Below are 19,860 nucleotides of genomic sequence, written 5' to 3'. Positions count from 1 at the left end.
TGTATGTATGTATATATATATATATGTATAAATTAATCACTTTGCTGTACAGTAGAAATGAACACATTGTAAATCAACTATACTTCAATAAAATTTTTTTAAAAAGCTTTGTTGCTTACCTTTCATATTTAATAAAAGACTCTGAAAGAGATGAAGTTAAGAGAAACCCAAAATTAGGCAGAGTTCCAAAACAAATCAACAATAACAAAAACAGGACACCCCCCCAAAAACAACAACAACAACAAACTAGACAGAGAAGTAGAAGAATCCACTTAGTGCAATGCCATGGAGCCAAAGGACAAGGGAGTTTCAAACTGAAAAGGGAGACCAGCAGTACTCAAATGTTGCAGAGGTTAAGAATTTGGCTTGAACAAAGCATGATCTTCAAATGAGAAATTTCAGGAGAGTAACTGACTACACAGAAGTGGAAGGTGAGGAAACTGAGGCAGTAAGTAATGAAAGAAATGGGATGACAGGATCATCCTATTTGAACATGGCAGCCTAAAGTCAGCACTGCCTCCTTTTTCTCCTAGAATCACCTTAAAGTAACAAAAAGAACAAAAGAATGAAAATAGAAACCCCATCTTCAATGAGAGCTGAAAGTGCAAATTACAAAACAGGTGAGAAGGTTTCTAACAGCAAGAGAAATTAAGGCCACATGTTAAGGAGGTGGAGAGAGTTTGCTCATGTATGCAGATTACAGAGAAGGCCTATAAGAGACTCTTCTGGATGAGAGGCATATCCCACGGAAACACTTTGCACAGTGGGAATGGTGTCCTTGAACTACGAGTGGGAGCTTTCCTGGATTAGATTTGGTCTCAAAAAGCAGTGGAGACAAAGAAATAGAACAGGAAAGCCATAGTTGTAGGAATCAGACTGTTCCTGTGAAAACCCAAAAGTTTAAATTTAAGGGACACGTGAAAGATCTTACCTAGAGACACCACAACTGCTTATCTCCATTGACTGGGGAGAAGTTAAAGGCTAAACAAGTCACACGTAAGACTCTCTGGGTCATAAAGAGCATAGTCCTGATCCCTCTCCACTATGAACTTTAGGCAAGTAGCTGGTCTAAAAAACACCTCACTTTCTTTAAAGCAGATAATCAAAATAAATTTGGCAGAGATTTTATACAAAGAATATATACAAGAAAATATAAGAAAAAACACATGGCAGATGGAGAAATAAAAACCTCATCATTAGAAAAAAACTATCAGATAGCTGAAACAGATATAAAACTACTTAAAAAAAAGAAAGCCACAAAACAGACGAAAGCCATAACCCACACATTTTTTAAATGATGCAGTTGCCTTTTTGAAGAGCACAAAGCAGATATACAAATTCATGGAAGAAGTTTCAAGACAACAGAAAAGAGATGATAAAATATTAATTGGCAGATCTTAAGAAAGAAGTGGAAAATTAATACTATTACAGAAATATGGTGAAATCTGAAGGTATACTAGACTAGAGAGAACAGACATTGTTGAAAATATTGTAAGGGTCAGAGAAGACAAATTATAAAATACAGTAAAATAAAATGCAAACAAATAAAAAGGAAAGAAAGACTAAAGAGAAAACAATAGATACCAAAGACAGGCAAAGGAGATCTACATATTCATAACTGGAGTTTCTGAAAGAGAAAACATAGTGGTACAAAGGCAACAGAACAAGTATTTAAAAATACAATTCAGAGAAGTATTACAGAAAAGAAGAGCATTTAAATCTATATATTGAAAAAAACGCCATATTGCTGAAAAAACTGGTATAGAATGGTCCATACTGAGACATATTCTAGTAAAATTACTAGGCCTCAAAGATAAAGAGCCCTTTCTACATTCAGTTTCCCCCATTTCCCCTCTCCAAAATCAAGTCGCTTATAAGGGCAAACAAATAATCAGGCTGGCTTCACACTTTGCCACATCAATACTCACATTAGAAAGCAGAAGAGGGGCTTCCCTAGTGGCGCAGTGGTTAAGAATCTGCCTGCCAATTCAGGGGACACGGGTTCAAGCCCTAGTCCGGGAAGATCCCACATGCCATGGAGCAACTAAGCCCGTGCGCCACAACTACTGAGCCTGAGCTCTAGAGCCTGCGAGCCACAACTACTGAGCCCACGTGCCACAACTACTGAAGCCTGCTGCCTAGAGCCCATGCTCTGCAACAAGACAAGCCACCGCAATGAGAAGCCCGTGCACCGCAATGAACAGTAGCCCCCACTCGCCACAACTAGAGAAAGCCTGCACACAGCGACGAAGACCTAATGCAGCCAAAAATAAATAAATAAAATAAATAAATAAATAAAAAGAAAGCAGAAGAGCAGGGCTTCCTTGGTGGTGCAGTGGTTAAGAATCCACCTTCCAATGCAGGGGACATGGGTTTGAACCCTGGTCTGGGAAGATCCCACATGCTGTGGAGCAACTAAGCCAGTGCGCCACAACTACTGAGTCTGCACTCTAGAGCCCACGAGCCACAACTACTGAGCTCGTGTGCCACAACTACTGAGCCTGCGTGCCACAACTACTGAAACCTGCACACCTAGAGCCCGTGCTTCACAACAAGAGAAACCACCGCAATGAGAAGCCCAAGCACCGCAACAAAGAGTAGCCCCCGCTCGCTGCAACTAGAGAAAGCCCGCGCACAGCCACGAAGACCCAATGTAGCCAAAAAAATAAATAAATTTATATTTAAAAAAAAAGAAAGGAGAAGGGCAATGCCCTCAAAATTCAAAAGGCATTGTGAGCCAAGAATTTTACAGCCAGCCAATCTAGCATTCAATATGAAGTACAAAGTTGGACATTAAGAGAGTACAGTCAACTCAAATTAGGTGAGAGGGGGGTGAAGAAATACACAAATTCTATTATTGCTCATGGAAGTTAACGGGCACTTGTAAAGAAGTAAATTAAGCATATTTTATAAAGTAGCAGTAAGAAATAACCAATAGGAAAAAAAAACTAACTTACCAAATATTCAGAATTAAAAATACAAAAGAAAGAAAATAGCTACAGTGAAATGCTTTTTCAAGCTACAGAAATAGCAAATATGTTAATTTTTCTTTTAAATGACAGAAAGAAGACCAGACATATCTGTGTTATAAATAAATGTAAATAAGTTAAACTCTTCTTTTTAAAAGAAAGACTGTTAGATTAGATTAATGAGAGCTAGGTATCTAGGCATCTGATAAGGAATTTAACAACATGGAAAGAAAGAAGGCTAGAAAGAACCCTCAGGGGTTGGGTTGAAATTGGAAATATCAGTATGAACTCATGGGTTGGTTAAACACACACACACACACACACACACACACAGAGAGAAATGTTTATGTATGTAAGTCTATATAGGTGTGTTTTTATATACATACATATATACATACACAGACCATAACTACACATATACATACACATATATTTTCCAGCTCTGTCCATTAAGAGGTCCTGGAAGCACTGACACCCTAGGAGCAATGATTATACTAAAATCCCAGATTTTGCTTTCTAAATACCACCTGCTGCTATAATCAAGCAGAGATCCTTGAAGAAGTGACTGATTTGAGAACTGGGACAAGTACGTGATGAGCTTGCCAAGAATGCAAGACCTGAGGTCTGTCATGAGGAAATATTGAACTGACCGAGACTGTGGACATTTTTCATAATAAAAGGCCTGTAGTCTTGAAGACTGTCATGTGTACGAGAGGAAGGGAAAAACTGAGGAACTAACTATTTTGAAGGAGACTTATGCAAACTAAATGTAATGCATGTTCCTGGAGAGTTTCTTGGACCACAAGAAAATAAGAAGGATTGCTGAAATGGCATATAAATTTGAATGGGGTCTGCAGACTGCATGGCAGTGTTGCCTCAATGCTGATTTCCTGGTTGGAAGGTTGCATACTAGTAATACAGGAGTGCATCTTTGTGTGGGGAAGTGTACACTGCAGTACTTAAGGATATGAGGCATCATGATAGAAAAAAAAACATAGAAAAAAAGAGAGAAAGAGAGGTGGGGGGAGAGAGAGGGATGGAGGGAGAGAGAATGGTTAAACAATTTGGGAATCTGGGTAAAGGAGATGAAGTAGTTTTATGCAACTTTTCTGTATGTTTAAAATTATTTTTTTAATGACAATAAATCAGCCTTAAAACAGTCAATGAAAAATAAAACTTTATAAATTTATTTTTCAAAGAAAAGATAAAGCAAAGTTATTCAAGCCAAACAAAAAGACAATGTGAATTTAGGTAAAAAATATCATTAAACAAGACCAAGAAGGAGAACTTTTAATAATAAGGTATAATTCTTCATGAAGATAATAAAACCTATATGAATATGCCCCAAATAACATATCATGAGCATTTAATAAGCAAAAATTATAAAGGCAGAAGAGGAAGCAGACAAAAACACTTTAATAGTTGGAGACTTTAACTCTCTTAGTCCATAAGAGAGCAAGTAGCCAAAAAATTAAAGATGCCAAATATTTGCACACATGCAAAATGGCACATTCATAAGGTTATTCATTATAGCATTGTTTGTAATATCAAAGATTAAAAACATCCTTTATGTTCATCAATAGGGAGGCTGGTTAGATAAATTATAGTACATACATAAATACAATGCACCTAGAAAAGGAGGAACTTTGAAAAAAGCTCCAAGATGTATTGGTAAGTTAAAAAAAAAAAAGCAAAGAACAGAACAGAAGCAAGGTATATAATATGATACCTTTTGTTTTAAAAAGGAGGGGAAAATAAGAATCTATACTTGTATTCACTTTTATATGCATAAAGAAACTACTAATGTGGTTGAACAAGAAACTGACAACTGTGCTTAGTGAGGCTGGGCAGGACTGGGTGAACGGGAGAAAGGCTTTTCACAGTATAACTCTGTTCATTGGTTTTTAAACCTTGTGATTATATTACTTATTCAAAGAATTACATTAAAAATATTTTTAAAAGCAAAGAGTAAGGCATGAAAGACTTAAATAACGTAACTAATAATGTATGTTATTAACCTGTCACAGTAGGTTTATTCTAATATCCAGTCTCCTTTCTGTCTTATAGCAATCCCCTGAATTCTAACTAGGCAAAAGACTGTACAGAATAATAGCTACATGTCCCAGCTTCCCCTGCAGCTAGGTATAGGCATACGACTAAGTTAAAGTCAATGAGTGTGTCCAGTGCCCTTGAAGAACAGACACAGGCCCTGAGCCTCTTTTTCCCTCCATCCTACCAACTGAAACTCAGACATGGCAGTAATCAATCTGACCATATAGATGAGGTCAATATCCTAAGGAAAACAAGTACCAAGACAGAAGGATTTTGGGTCCCCAACACTGTGAAGGCATCAAATCTGCCCTGGCCTATTTATGCTTTTCCAGTTATGTGAGACAGAAACAAACTTAAGTTTAAGCTATTGTTAATTTAGGTTTCTGTTATAACAGCCAAACTATATCCTCATAAAATACATGAACTCATACAAATATCCATATATCAAACCATTAATAAAACCTTAATAAAGTCTATGAAGTAGAAATAATATAGACATTATCTGATTACTATACAATAAACCTAGAAAACTATTAACCAATCCAAAATAAAATAATTCTACTATCTCAGTGCCTAAAAAATTTTCTCTTAAAAACAACTTTTGAGACAAAGGAGAACAAAACCACAATTGCAGAATATTTATAAATTAACAGTGATGAAAACCTACACATAAGATACAATAAGATACAGCTACAGCAGTGGTCAGAGAAAAAAGTATAGTCTTAAATATTTATGTTAATAAATATAAATATATTAATAAATATTAAAAATGAAAAGAAGCATCTAACTCAAGAAATTAGAAGAAACTACACGAAAAGAATTTTAAAAGATAAAAAGCAGAAATTAGTAAATCATAAACCAGAAAAATACATAATCCAAGAGTTCATTTTCAAAAAAAAGAGAAATAAATCATTTTCTAGTTTAATCAAGACACAAAGGAGAAAACTCAGATAAACAAAATAAGGAAATTATTTTAGAGACACAGAAGAAACCAAAAGAAAACTATTTTAATCATCTGTGTGTAAATAAATCTTAAAACTTGGGTGAGATAAACAATTTTTTAGGAAAATACAATATATCAAAATTGGCTACCATACAGAAAATCGACCATTTACCATGTAAGAAATAGAAAAGACTGTATACGTTAAGCTTTCCCCAAAGCACCAGGTTTAAATGGTTTCAGTGTTGAGTTTATGAAAACTCAGGTACAGGCCTCATTTGAATGTTACTTTTAACATCCCTGAAAATGTAAAAAGAAAGAAAGGTCCCTAGTTTTTTAATGAAATATTCATGATATTGATACCTAAAACTGAGAAAGAAAAAAAAACTACAGACCAATCTCACTTTCAAATGCTGAAATCCTAACTAAAATATTAGCAATAAAATTCAGCAGTACATTAAAAGAATGATAAATTCTAACCAAGTGGGGTTTATTCTGTAAATGTGTGGATGGTTCAATATATAAGATATTAATAAAATTTATTTTATTAATAGATAAAGGGAGAAAATATTTATTTTCATAGAAACTGAAAAAAAGCATTTAGTAAAAACTCAATACCCACAGGAATGTGGATACTTCTTTAATGTTTGAGTATATGCTTCCTTACTCTCTACAATATAATGAATTATCAAACAGGGTCTTTTTCTGGATGCTTTGTGATCATTCTTTATTTGTTAGAATTCTTTACAACTATTTGACATATGTGTTGAGGATGGTTTTACCAGAACCTATTTTTATGTATTCAAATGTATCAAACTTTCTTTCTATAGCTTCTGGGTTTTGTGCCTTACTAAGAAGGGTCTTCTCCATTCTGAAACTATATAAAAAAAAAATCATCACTTGTGGTTTTTTTATGCATTTAATGTTTGTTGCTCAAGTCTTTAATTCATCTGGAATTTATTTTGGAGGAAGGATTAAGGAAAGATGTTAACTTTGTTCTTCCTGCAATGTTGGCCTGTTGTCCCAACACAAGTTATTGAACTTTTGCTCCAATGATCTGAAATACCAGATTTTTCCTGTTCTAAGTTCCATGATAGAGTTGGGTTTATTTCTGGACATTCCCTGCTGTTCTATTGACTAGTCTACTGAAAAGACAGTATCAAAACTATTTCAATATCTGTAGCTTTATAATATTTAATATATGGTCCAACCAATTTTTATTACATATTAAAATAATAAAATTTTGGGAATTCCCTGGAGGTCCAGTGGTAAGGGCTTGGTGCTTTCACTGCCGAGGGTCCAGGTTCAATTCCTGGTCAGGGAACTAAGATCCCACAAGCCGCGTGGCCAAAAAAAAAAAATAATAAATAATAATAATAAATAAATAAAAATTTTATATGGGAAAGACTTCTGGAATTATGACAGAATTCAAAGGGAAATTATTTTACCCACTTATAACTTTTTGTGAATGTATAACATAATGAAGAAAATGACAAACATTTACTGGGCACCTACTATGTGCAAAAGCTTTTGTGAGGAACAGAGGTGAAAGACATGATGTTGAGGTTCATCAAGGATCGTCATTCCAGTGAGGAAGTTCGAGCACTTACAGAATCAGTGTTCATTCTCTGTCTCTTTCTCTCACACACGTTGTCTTTACATAATCAGTTTTCATCTTCTTTCTGTCTCTCACACACACTCACATGCACACACTATATTGTAAAACTTACACGTACCTGTTTGATTGCTTTAACAGCCAAAGTAACTGAGAACAAGACTGCCTGACTAATGCTGCTCTGACAGGAAATGTTACAAGCTGATTTAGTTCATTACATATATATTCCATCTCTTTCACCATGATCCAACTGTAACCTGAAATGAAAAGAAAGATATTTAACTTTTCTAACCAAAGTCCTACAAGTCAATTAAGTAAAAAACTCAATTACATATGAATAGGTAAATTCATAGGTAATTCATAAACATTTCCATTTGGATTCAGAGAAATTAAAATACCACTTAATGCAAGAAAAAATTTTGAGTGGAAAATGTAGATAAAAAATTAAATCTAAGTAATGTCACAAGTGACCTAGAGCAATAAACAAAAAATTAAAACATTAGAAAGGAATTTATTAATCTCTCAAGTACAAAAAAGAAAATTCTGACATTATATTTACTTTAAAGATTCTAAGGCTCTGCATCATTAATATTCTCGATAAACTTATATCTTCTGCTTGTTGTTAAGTTTTCTTTTCCGAGAGAAAGAAAGAGTATTTACTAGCTGTTTAAGTAATAATTAACTTCAATTTTTTTGGGGGGTGGGGGTCTAGTCCAAATTACTTACACATTTTATCTAAAATAGAAATAGTGTTAAAATTGACTTTTATATATGTGTTTTATGTTTTAAATCATGTTTAGACATTGTGGGAAACATATCTGCCTGTTTATAAACAGCTTCAGAAAAAAATCTATATTTTAAAAATAGCCCCTACACTCTATCAAAACTATCCATAGGTTATAAAAAGTACTGGTCAGTAAAGGAACAATTTACAAAAAGCCTATGTGAATACATTAGTTTAGCAGCTAAATGCCTCATGAAAGAAGGGCAAGGTCTGCTTTCCTTTAAAATCTGGAAAATTATACCTTTTTAATTAGAAAAAGGGGTTGCTAACAGAAGCTATACTTACATTACTTAAAAACTTATAAACTCTCTTTTCTAAATTTTGTAGCAGAAGAAGTAAGGCAGGATAAAACACATGTTGGTAATGACCAGAGGCCAGTGGGGGAAAAGCAGCCTGGAAACATTCAACACAAACAAAAGACCCAGATATGGTTTAACTTGGCTCAAGCCTGAGATTAAAGCCAGAGTTAGACTAAACCGTGACTAAAAGATTAGAATCAGTATGGAGGCTATTAAATTGTTTCTAGTTTACCTTCTTTAAACACTCTGAATTATATGCTATATTCTTTACTGAAACTAATAAAAATTAAAATGATTAGAAAATTAAAATAGAACAAATTTAAAGCATATTATTTTTTTCTCAATCATATCAGTTGTTGGTCCAGGGGGTTATAACCTAAATGTCACTACTCACCAGATAGCAGTTACTCTAATCTCATGTTAGATTTTAAAACTTTACATCTAAAAACAATAGTAGCAAATAAGTAAAAAGAATGCCCTGAACACAAGATAAAGGCTAACATCACCACTGGCTCTAAATAACTTCTTGGTTAATTATTTTTACCATGTGTTCAGGTGTCCCAGAGCATCTGTTTGCTTAATTGCTGTTTACTGGAAAATCACTACCTAGGAATGTATGAATAAATAGAAAGATGAATCCAAATAGCATAATAAGTTTCAGCCAGGAGAAAGAAGCTGAATATCAGGTCCATCTGTAAGAGTACATAAAGGGAAAGAAGAAATCCAGCCTAGAGGAGAGTCTCATGGCCTCACATACCCCCTGTCTAGCCAAAGAGAGCTTAAGGGCACCAAGGTTCCAGCAGCCTACATTTGGAGCTCCTTCTAATGTCTGGGGAACAGAATTTGTGCTGTTCAACTGTACACCCACCGACTTCTGGCCTCACATTACTTGAAAAGTTTTAATTACCACTTCTCTATCTTTCATCTGACATAGGGAGTTTGCTCCAAAGTAAAAGGAAAGAAGAAAAGAGTACAGAATACAAGTTCAAAGAGACCAATTCAGGATTCGTTTGTGTATGTAAAGAGGCAGCTTTGGTTATTCTAGACCTTGCAAATAAACATTTTCCATGAAAGCTTGGTGACAGAATGTCACCAATGAATGAGTATCTATCTGAAATAACAGAAGGAAGAGTCATACACACATCTCTAGGACCAGACCTTTCTCTCCATTAGGCTCTTAGATTTTGCAGAATGTGTTTTTGGCTTTGTATTAAAGGTATTATTTTTATATTTGAGTATATTTTAATTTGACCAAAAAGGAATACATTTAGAAAATTATCACCTTCATTGACTTTCTCAGGATGCCATCCTGTTGTCCAACCTAGGGAAAATGTCACATCTGGAAAGAAGGATGTCACAGTGTCTATAAAAGGTTTTGCATCCACTACTCTGCTATTTCCATTTGGACCAGGAAGAATATCAGCATTAATCCACACTGGACGCTTCAGATGCCTCTTCACATTTTCCAAGAGCATCATGGATGGTTCTACAGCTGCCAGACTAAAAACAATTTGTTGTCAATGAGATATATTCCTAAAGTAAAAGTTCTTTTAGACTGCTGGTTTTAATATTGTCAAATTCATAATAAAAGTATAATACCATAATGCCTGAATTAAACAAAATCACAGAGCAGATAGCACTAGAGGGGAAAGCTAACATGTGCCATATCTTAAAATGTTGATTTATACTTACTATTCATGAAGGTACCTAAAAGGGTCTATAAATATATGAATAATGACACTACATGTAGACAGAGGTTTCAAAACTCTGTATTAGGATCACTCCGTATAAAAACAATTTATGAAAAGACACAAACATTCACTCATCAGAGAATGTATAAATAAGATTTAAAAATTAAATACACTCATAACCTGCAAATTCAAGTTTATGAAAATACCCAAAGTGCACTCAGGCCCCATGTCTCTAATACCGGCTCATGACCTTGGAGAAAAGGGCTTCTTTTCCTTCATGCATACTTGTGTGAGTCTGGACACATAAACACATTTCTAAAAATGATTGCCAAGTGTAAAATTATAACATTTCCTTAAAGCTTTTATAAACTTCATTTTTTCCTTTATTGTAAACACCTTTCTTGGAAACAAGAGACAACTATATTTTAGTTACTTTTAAACTAAAAAGCAGCTTCAGTCTTTTTACTTCCCTACATCTTTTTTAACGGACACATATATCTTGAAACAATAAGATTTTAATCAGCCTACATAATTTTTACTGATTAAAAATACACACATAAACTTTATTGGAAAGCTACGCTACTTATAATTCTGAATGTCTTCTGAACCTTTAAGGCCTATGTTCATTTCTAAGAAAATTAGCTTTTAGTGAATACAGCGATGGGAGGCTAAGAATCTGGGAGATGGATACTGGAAGCGAGAACATTCAGCACCTCTTCTCACCTTTCCATTTTTCTTCTTAATGGATTGGAGTCCTTCTGCCTATGCTTCTACCACTCTTCACCTCACTCCTTTTGGGCCTCCTATTTTAAGAGCTTCATTATTTTAATAACTTCATTATTTATAGGGTCATATTTATTAGTGAGCAAGGATACTGTTCACCAAAACCAGAGGAAACCAGCCTCTCTTTCACTCTGCTCCCATGTAATAAACTGCTTTTTTCTCACTCTTATGCCCCTGAAATGGAGGCCCTAGATTTTAGTGGACTGATAAACTCTAATGCTAGACCGTACAGACTCTAATTTAGATGCTGTCATTTCTCTGTCTCAAATGCTTTCTACCTTGAATGGTATCAATGCCATGTTAAAAACCACAATTCTGAGATCTGGCCAGCTGTACTTCCTACAAAATTCCCCCATTTTTAGTAGCAAGCAACTTGTATCTATTACTCTAAAGCTTGCTTGTCTCCAAGTCCCACAGCAGCAGCCAAGTCCCCGTGGGGCTCTGCTCTTCATGGGTGGAGTGGGAGGTAACCTTGAACTAATCCACGCATGTCTCCTCTCCTTTTCCAGAAAGGATTCTTATTTCTTAAGAAATCTGGTGTCTGTGGAGGTTGGGTTAAACACTAATTTCCAGTTTACGTTTAGGAGGAAGCTTATGCTTTCTCAATTTAGTAAGCTGACATCAGGCTGTTTAACAATGGTTCGCCATCTGATAATATCTAGTCTCAGCATATTCTCTCCCAAACTGAAATTCCACCAGCATGTATTAAGTGTCTACTACATGCAAAACACTGCACAGTTAGACATACAGAGCTAAGACACAGAACATAATGAAATAAGAATTTAATGTACATATTCTGTTTTATATGTAAATATTTTAATTATCACTAATATAGACTATAGTAATGTCATTTTCCCTTACCAGAAACTTAAATAAGAAAAACAAAACCTATATTAAGAAAACCACAAAACTTTACTAAGAAGAAAACAACTTTTTGTTGTAGTTTTAATTTTCTGGAGCTTTACAAAATAATTAATAAAATTCCTCTGGAAGAGTAAATGTGGAGGAAAAGCCATAACATTTTTGGAAAAAAAAAAAAGACTGAGGATGAACTTTGCCCAAGAGCAAGATACAATGTTTACTACGAAGAATAACATACTATGTTCCTAGCCTGGAAGACTCAATATTATAAATATTGCAAAATTACACTTTGTTCCCAACTAATCTATAAATTCCATGTAATTCTAATTTAAAATATCCGTGGATATCATTCTCAATCCTTACATGTATTAGTATTAAGTTTCCCATAAAGAAATGACAAAAGGTCTGCCAAAATGATCATTTGAAGAGGAGGGTCCTGATCAGTATACTACCTAAAATTTCTTTTTGGTAGTACTTATTTAGGAAATTCCAGGGAAGATATAAACTTAGATCTTATAGAATAGATTTTTTTTCTAAAAAGTTACTTGGTAAGTCAAACTTCTCAGTACCTATTTTCCTATTAACTTTGTTTAGAAATTGGGGCTAACAAAATAAAAATCATACTTAAAATGATAATAAACCATTTAAAATTACATTCTAAGGTAAAATTCCAGATAAAAATTTTAAATCATCGTATATTACTTAGTTATTGCGTGTATACAAACAAAATAACTCAGAGGCACAAAACAAGAACTATTAAAATTTGACTATTAGGTCATTCAGCTACTCTTACAGACGTAGTGCAGAGTTCCGGTTCAGAATGTGAACTCTTCAGCCAGGCTGGCAGCTCTCCTACCGATTACATGACCACAAGCAGGCTACTTACCCTTCTCTGCCTCTGTTCCTTCATCTGGAAAATGAGAATAGGAATAACCTACTTCTTAGGATTGTTATGAAGACTAAATGAATTTACACATGTAATGCTCTTAGAACAGTGTCTGACACACAGTAAGTGCTTATATAATTGTTAGTTAAATTCATTCCCCTTCAAATATGTTATGACCAAAACTCTTTTTTTAATGGCACAGCCTTTCAGTGGTAGCTGCTAGCATTTAGGAATGAAGGAGCTGGTCTGACTGGTGAGGAGCCAAAGAATATATCACAGGGGCTTCACTGGTGGCACAGTGGTTGGGAATCCATCTGCCAATGCAGGGGACATGGGTTTGAGCCCTGGTCCGGGAAGATCCCACATGCCGTGGAGCAACTAAGCCCATGCACCACAACTATTGAGCCCACATGCTGCAACTACTGAAGCCCGTGTACCTAGAGCCAATGCTCCGCAACAAGAGAAGCCACCACAATGAGAGGGCCATGCACTGCAGGGAAGAGTGGCCCCTGCTCGCCACAGCTAGACAAAGTATGTGTGCAGCAACAAAGGCCCAACACAGCCAAAAATAAATAAAATAAATAAATTTAAAAAATAAGAATATATGACAGAGAGCAAGTCTACGGGCAATAGTAAACATCAAAAAAAAAAAAAAAAAAACTGAGCACATGAAAAGGCAAGGAGCTCTAAAATTCAGCTCACCAAGCACTAATGATTAAATGCTTTATTTCACAGTACAGAGAACACTGGACTGGCTCCAGGAAACCTGGGATCTGGTCCTAGCTCAGCTCTCAAGCTTAGCTATTGTCACTTAACCTCTCTAGGACTAAGTTTCTTTGTCAAGAAAATGGAGTTGGACCATTCACCCCTCTAAAAGCTTTAACATCTTGAAACAGCTTTCATTCACCAACAGTGTAAAGAGGTTGACTGGTACACTCAGGCCCCCAACAACTGATGAGTAATCTTAAAAACCCTGTGAGTAAGAGCTCCAAATCCTTATTAATTTCTTGAGATAATTCAATTTTAAAATATTGTGCAAAGATAAGGCAGGATTACCACACATCCTAGATTTTCATAGCAGTTGCCTTCATGGGCCTTATGGTGAGCTTTTATGGTGTCACAATAAATTCCTGGCTTTCCCTATAATTTTTATACTGCCAATACCACAGAAGTAAAATTTTCCGTGATAGCCACAGGGAAGGAAACAGCACCTAATCTTGCTCTCTTCATTATCAGTGTTTCCAAAATATTATTTTTAAGAAACTCTTCAGTTATTAAAGAATTCTAGATAATTCCCCTTCCACAAATATAATAACACAAATCAAGTAGGAAACGCATTAACTACCCCAACAACTGCCAAATCTCTCTCTCGAACTACTTTTTAATGAAAGTGGTATTCTAAATTTACCATTCTACTATTACAATGGTCACTTAGGATAACTTCTTATATAAAAATTAACTTAATTTTAGCCTTAAAGGGTTCCCAAGAAACAATTTTAGCAAACACCTCAGTGTGTCTTTGGTCCATTCCTGAAACATATTAGTTTGCAATTCCATTTTCAGTTTAGATGAAGTATAAAGTTATTTAGTCAAGCACAGATATATGAAGTTATTGATTTTTTTTCCATATTGTTATTCTATAACAACTAGGAGACTGAACATGTTTGTACAAATACCTCTTAAAATCCAGTTTGATGCCTTTATTGCTTTTTATAACTTCAGCCAGCCATTCCTGTAAAGTATTATCACTGTTTGTTTCAGGAGGATGAGCCATGATTGGTTGGCCATGTTCTGATCCAGCACTTGGAAAAATGACATCAGCCTCTATCATATGAGCAGTACCTGTCCAGATAAAATAACTTACATTAATGCTAATAAAATAGAGACTGTAGGAGACGGCATATTCAGTATCCTTTTGAGGAAGATAAAAGGAAGGAAAGAAAATAAAATTTCCTGAGTAAAGACTAAGTGCCAGGTACTATGTCAAGCCTTACATGTTGCACTTATTTGTTACACGTGAGCAAACAGGCAGTGAGGAGTGCAATACCTTTGCCTAGGTCACACTCAAGCTGTTGTCCTAATATTTAATTTCTTCTCAGTATATGGCAAAGTGAGAATACAAAGGGAGGCTTAATAAGTATTTGTTGACTCTTCTGAGAACAAAAATAGTACTTTTATCTTCTCACTCCTCAAATTAGAAACTACAGATGTTTATTGTTTATGATTGAAATTGTATGTTAGAGATTCAGTTCCTTGACCTAAAGCTTGGCTACTATGGAAAAGCACACATCCCTGGAATGGGTAAAGAGCTTCACCAGTCACTTAGTGTGACTGTGCTTAGCAGGCTCTGATAGACTAACTCCAAAGATGGCTGACAACAATTCCTCCCATATGTACATGCCTCTCTCCTCATCTCTTTCTCCTCCCCTTGAGTCTGGGCTGGTTTTGTGACTTGCTTTGACCAGTGGAAGGTAGTGGAAGTAAAACTCTCAGTTCTAAGTCAAGCCCTTAAAAGGCCTGGCAGCTTCTGCTTTCATCCTCTTGAAAGCCAGCTACCATGTAAAAAAGTTCAGGTAAGACTACTGAAGACTCAGAAACCACATGGAGAGAGAGAAGCCTCATGGAAGAAAACTAAGACCTCCTGCCCGACAGACAGCATGAAGGTCTCTGACATGTGAGTGAGGCCATTTTAGAATTTCTAGGCCCAGCTGAGCTCCCAGCCAAATGCAGCAACATGAGTGCTCCCAATCTATACCACATGGAACAGAAGAACCACTAGCTGACCCACAAAATCATGAAAAATGATAAATCACTGTCATTTTAAGCCACAAAGTTTTGGGGGTAGTTTATTACACAGCAACAGAAAACAAACAGAAATATCTACCTGGAAGTGGGGCCCTGCCATAACAAAAACCTGAAACCTGTGACACTGGTTTTGGGATCCAGCAGATTCTAGAAAGGCACTGTTAAAGCAAGTTAGAAGAGCAGTGAGGAAATTCTTTTCACGTAGTGGTGAAACTTTTGATAACGTTGGCACTTGTCGCAACTGGTGGAAGATAGAGAGGGTGCCTAGTCAATTTGTGGATTTGGCTAAGGAGGTTTCCAGGCAGAATGTTGAAAATGCCAACGGGGTTTCTTTTAGCTCCTATGATAAAGAATGGGAAGAAAGAGCTGAGTTAAATAATTAACTATTTACATTTTAAGCAGCATAGAGAGGAAAAATTTCCAACTCACGACTTGTGCTGAGTTAGAAAATAAAACCATTCTTTCCAGCTGGCAGGAGATTCTCAAAGTAGGAGAAAGCCTCAGGTCAAAAGTCAAATCCAGGATGCCGTTAGTAAACCACGGCCTCGGGATCAAGACCAAACCAAGGATACAGCTACAAGACCCTTTATTAAGACTTCAGAAAGATGATGCCTTGGGTACCCACATAGCTAGACAAAAGAACATTATAGAATCTTAAGGGTGTTATCCCATAGCACCCTAACTAGCAGACCAAGTAGAGAGAGGCCTACCCCAAAGAGATCCAGCAATAAGGTTTTTGATTAAAGGGATGGTTTATAATTTGATATATAGAAAGACTAGTACATTTTTAATAGAGCTGTATCCACTCGGACCTGAAAAAAGAAAAAAAGAGAGAGACAGTTCAAAACGAAAAGAAGCCTACGAACTCTCAAATTTCTATAGGCAGGAAATAGGCTGAAAAAGCTACCCAGCTGCATATATAAGCCATTTTCCAATAAGCGTATGAAGAGATGCTCAACATCATTAACCTTCAGGGAAATGCAAATCTAAACTACAATGAGATACCAATTCACAAGTACTAGGAAGACTATAATGAAAAAGACAATAACAAGTGTTGACAAGGACATGGGGAGATTAGAAACCTCATCCAGTCTGTTGGTGGGACTGTAAGAAGGTGCAGCTGCTTCAGAAAAGCTTGCAGTTTCTCAAAAAAAGTTAAACAGAGTTATATTTAGATGCAATAGGTCAAGCTTCTGTCTAATTTCATAAAAATTAAGCAAACATGACTTCTCAATAAAGTGGTACTTAGCACAATATATGTAGGCATTCCATCTTCTCTATCAATGCAGTTGTAAAGGAGCATATAGGCCTTGGAATTCCTTAACAGTAATAGTCAGTGTCTCTATTTATTAACTCCATTCATTTCCCATGAATAGAAAAAGAAATCACTAAATGGCAGTGACAAGGAGTCTCAGGTCCCATGTAAATTATGTTCCTGAAGGTCTCTTTTAAGAATAAGAATGGAAGCTAAGCAGTAGGGGGAAGAGATCATGGTGGCTTGAACTAGGATGATGACAACAGAGATGGACAGATGTGGACTAATTCAAAATATATTTTGGAACAGAATTATAATGTCTGAATAATAGAGCAGATGCAAGAAATAAAGAAAACAAAGAATAGATGATTTCCAGATTTCTGGCTTAAGAATATACGGGGAATTCCCTGGCATTCCAGTGGTTAAGACTTGGCACTTTCACTGCCGTGGGCCCTGGCCAAGGAACTAAGATCCCACAAGATGCGTGGTGTGGCCAAAAACAAACAAACAAACAAACAAACAAAAGAATCTATGTGGATTATGGTGCCATTTACTGAGATAGCAAAGATCATAGGAAGTACAGGTTAGTAGACATAATTAAGAATTTCATTTTGAATAATTTAAATCTGTGATGCATGAGAACTCTCTAAATGAAAACACCAAATAAGCAGTTGGATAGACTAATACAGAAGAGAGGGAGGCCTGGCCTGGAGACATGTTTGTGAGCTGTCCAGCCTCTCTCCCTATTCTCCCACCCCTGGTCCTTGGGTAGAAGCCTTTTGAAGGTCATGGAATGCTTCTACTTTGGGAGACTGCCTGGTCACCATATTTCCCAACTCAGGGAGAGCCAGATGAGGAAGTCTGCCCATCAAGATTATCACTCCAACCACAGGAGCCGCAGCTTGTGACAAGAGCCAGACAGTAGAAAACAGCTTTGTTTTTTCTGATTTTCTGCACAAGAAAATCCCAAATAGTTGCTACTCACACTCAAAACAAAACTCAAAGAAATATGTTTATAGAAATGAAGTTAAACTTATCTATCTTGCCTATACTGTTTACATGCTCTAATGCAGCAATTTATTATATTTTTTAATACATTTAGTTGATGACTATAGTCACACTTTTCCTAAATATGTTACAAAGCTTTTTAAAAACTACATTTTTTATTCTCAAAGACTTGATGATTTCAATTTTTTAACCAGCATTTCTTTTAATATATATATTTTTAAAAATCTACATGCATAAATGTTATAACAAAAAAAATTACATTATATGTAATAACTTTTTTAAACAATTTTGACTATTCTGAGGTCGGATGTGTTGACAATGCAACACCAAATGACACTCTTACATTGTTCCTCCTGTACTTTGTTTTTTTAAAACATAGACATTGTTGAAAATCCAGTATCACATGTTAATCAAAATAGAAACAGCTTCATTAATAATAGTTGTACTAAATTTAAGTATTCTGGGAGAAATAAGATAAACCAATAAAATACATGTCTCCAGGAATCTGCTTTCTTTCCTTTGGACTAGAAAGAAATTGCAAGACTAGCCAGAGCTGAGAAAAGGGACTGGATGAAAAACATCCCCCAAACTATAAAACTTGGGGCTCTTGTTGCCTAAGAGAAGGTAAAGAGGATATTATCTGAAAACTAAGTAAACTATAAAAAATTCCCAGATCAACACCAGACTTCCAGCAATTGGAAATGACTTCCATAAGTCATTTTTAAAACTTGACTAAAAGTAAATGATCCATAGTTAATTAAATTATTTCTAGGGATGAGGCTTCTGCATTTACTATTACAAATTGTAAATTTTTAAGATTTTTTCCAAATTTTTAGTTGTTATATAGAAATAAAATTTATTTTGCTTTGATTTTATACTGTCAAAAAAGACAGATTGTCTAAATTAACCTATGAATTATAATCATTTATCTGTAGAATCTTTTTGATTTACTATATACGCAACCATATTGTCTGTACATAACAGCTGTATTATTCCTATCTTTTTTCCATTTAAAAAAATTGATATATAATTCACATACTATAGCATCGTCCTTTTAAAGTGTACCATTCAGGGCTTCCCTGGTGGCACAGTGGTTAAGAATCCGCCTGCCAATGCAGCGGACACGGGTTCGAGCTCTGGTCCGAGAAGACCCCACATGCCACGAAGCAACTATGCCCGTGTGCCACAACTACTGAGCCTGTGCTCTAGAGCCCGTGAGCCACAACTACTGAAGCCCACGTGCCTAGAGCCCGTGATCCGCAACAAGAGAAGCCACCATAATGAGAAAGTCTGCAACTAGAGAAAGCTCATGTGCAGCAATTAAGACCCAATGCAAACAAATAAATAAAATAAAGTGTACCATTCAATGGTTTGCAGAATATTCAGAAAGTTCTGCAACCATCACCACCACCAGCTAATTCCAGAAAAATTTTGTCACCCCAGAAAGAAACGCTGTACCCATTAGCATTTACTCTCTAGTCCCTATTCCTATCAGCTCCAGGCAGCCACTAATCAACATCTTCCTGAAGCATTGCTTTTGCTAAAATTTATTTATTTAATAATCACTGTTTGGTTACTATGTGGTAGGCACTGTTTTAGGTATTAGGGATATTAGAAGACAAGGTTCTTCCCTTTGAGGAACAAAGAAAAGCAATTTAAAAGAGTATCTTTACAATAAAAGAAATACATATTTAGATACATTACCCAGATACATAACTAAGATGCAAAAAATGTGTAAATTTTTACAATAAAACACAAGGTTACAAGGAATTCTTCCTGTTGGAACAGGGCACTTCAAGCTGTGCCCTACCCCTCTGGTGATATGCTTTCATTCTCCTAAGCCGCTGCAGCCAACAGGGGTACTTCATAGCAAAAGGCTAACTAAACTGCTATAGTAATCATCTGATTACAG

The 19,860-nt window shown here is 35.6% G+C and overlaps 1 protein-coding gene across 7 annotated transcripts in view; it reads right to left on the bottom strand.

Moving 5' to 3' along the window:
* FAM151B (family with sequence similarity 151 member B) overlaps nucleotides 1-19,860 on the bottom strand; it is a 41,373-nt gene that overhangs the window by 11,526 nt on the left and 9,987 nt on the right. For 5 of the 7 annotated variants that reach the window (XR_003004620.1, XM_024755685.1, XM_024755686.1 and 2 more), the window contains 3 exons: nucleotides 14,557-14,722; nucleotides 9,942-10,159; nucleotides 7,698-7,833 (listed from right to left, as the gene is read on the bottom strand). Coding sequence is in view for 6 of the 7 variants with exons in the window: in XM_024755685.1 (XP_024611453.1) it covers nucleotides 7,698-7,833; nucleotides 9,942-10,159; nucleotides 14,557-14,722 (520 nt within the window). In the remaining variant the exon portion in view is untranslated. Of the gene's footprint in view, nucleotides 1-119; nucleotides 142-7,697; nucleotides 7,834-9,941; nucleotides 10,160-14,556; nucleotides 14,723-19,860 lie in introns of all 7 variants that reach the window. The other 2 variants (XM_024755689.1, XM_024755690.1) reach the window with 1 other exon arrangement.

This window comes from Neophocaena asiaeorientalis, unplaced genomic scaffold, assembly GCF_003031525.2.
Source record: "Neophocaena asiaeorientalis asiaeorientalis breed wild unplaced genomic scaffold, Neophocaena_asiaeorientalis_V1.1 scaffold37, whole genome shotgun sequence".
Lineage (NCBI taxonomy): Eukaryota > Metazoa > Chordata > Mammalia > Artiodactyla > Phocoenidae > Neophocaena > Neophocaena asiaeorientalis.
The sequence above is the reverse complement of the archived record's forward strand: the minus strand, read 5'-3'. Positions and strand labels throughout refer to the sequence as shown.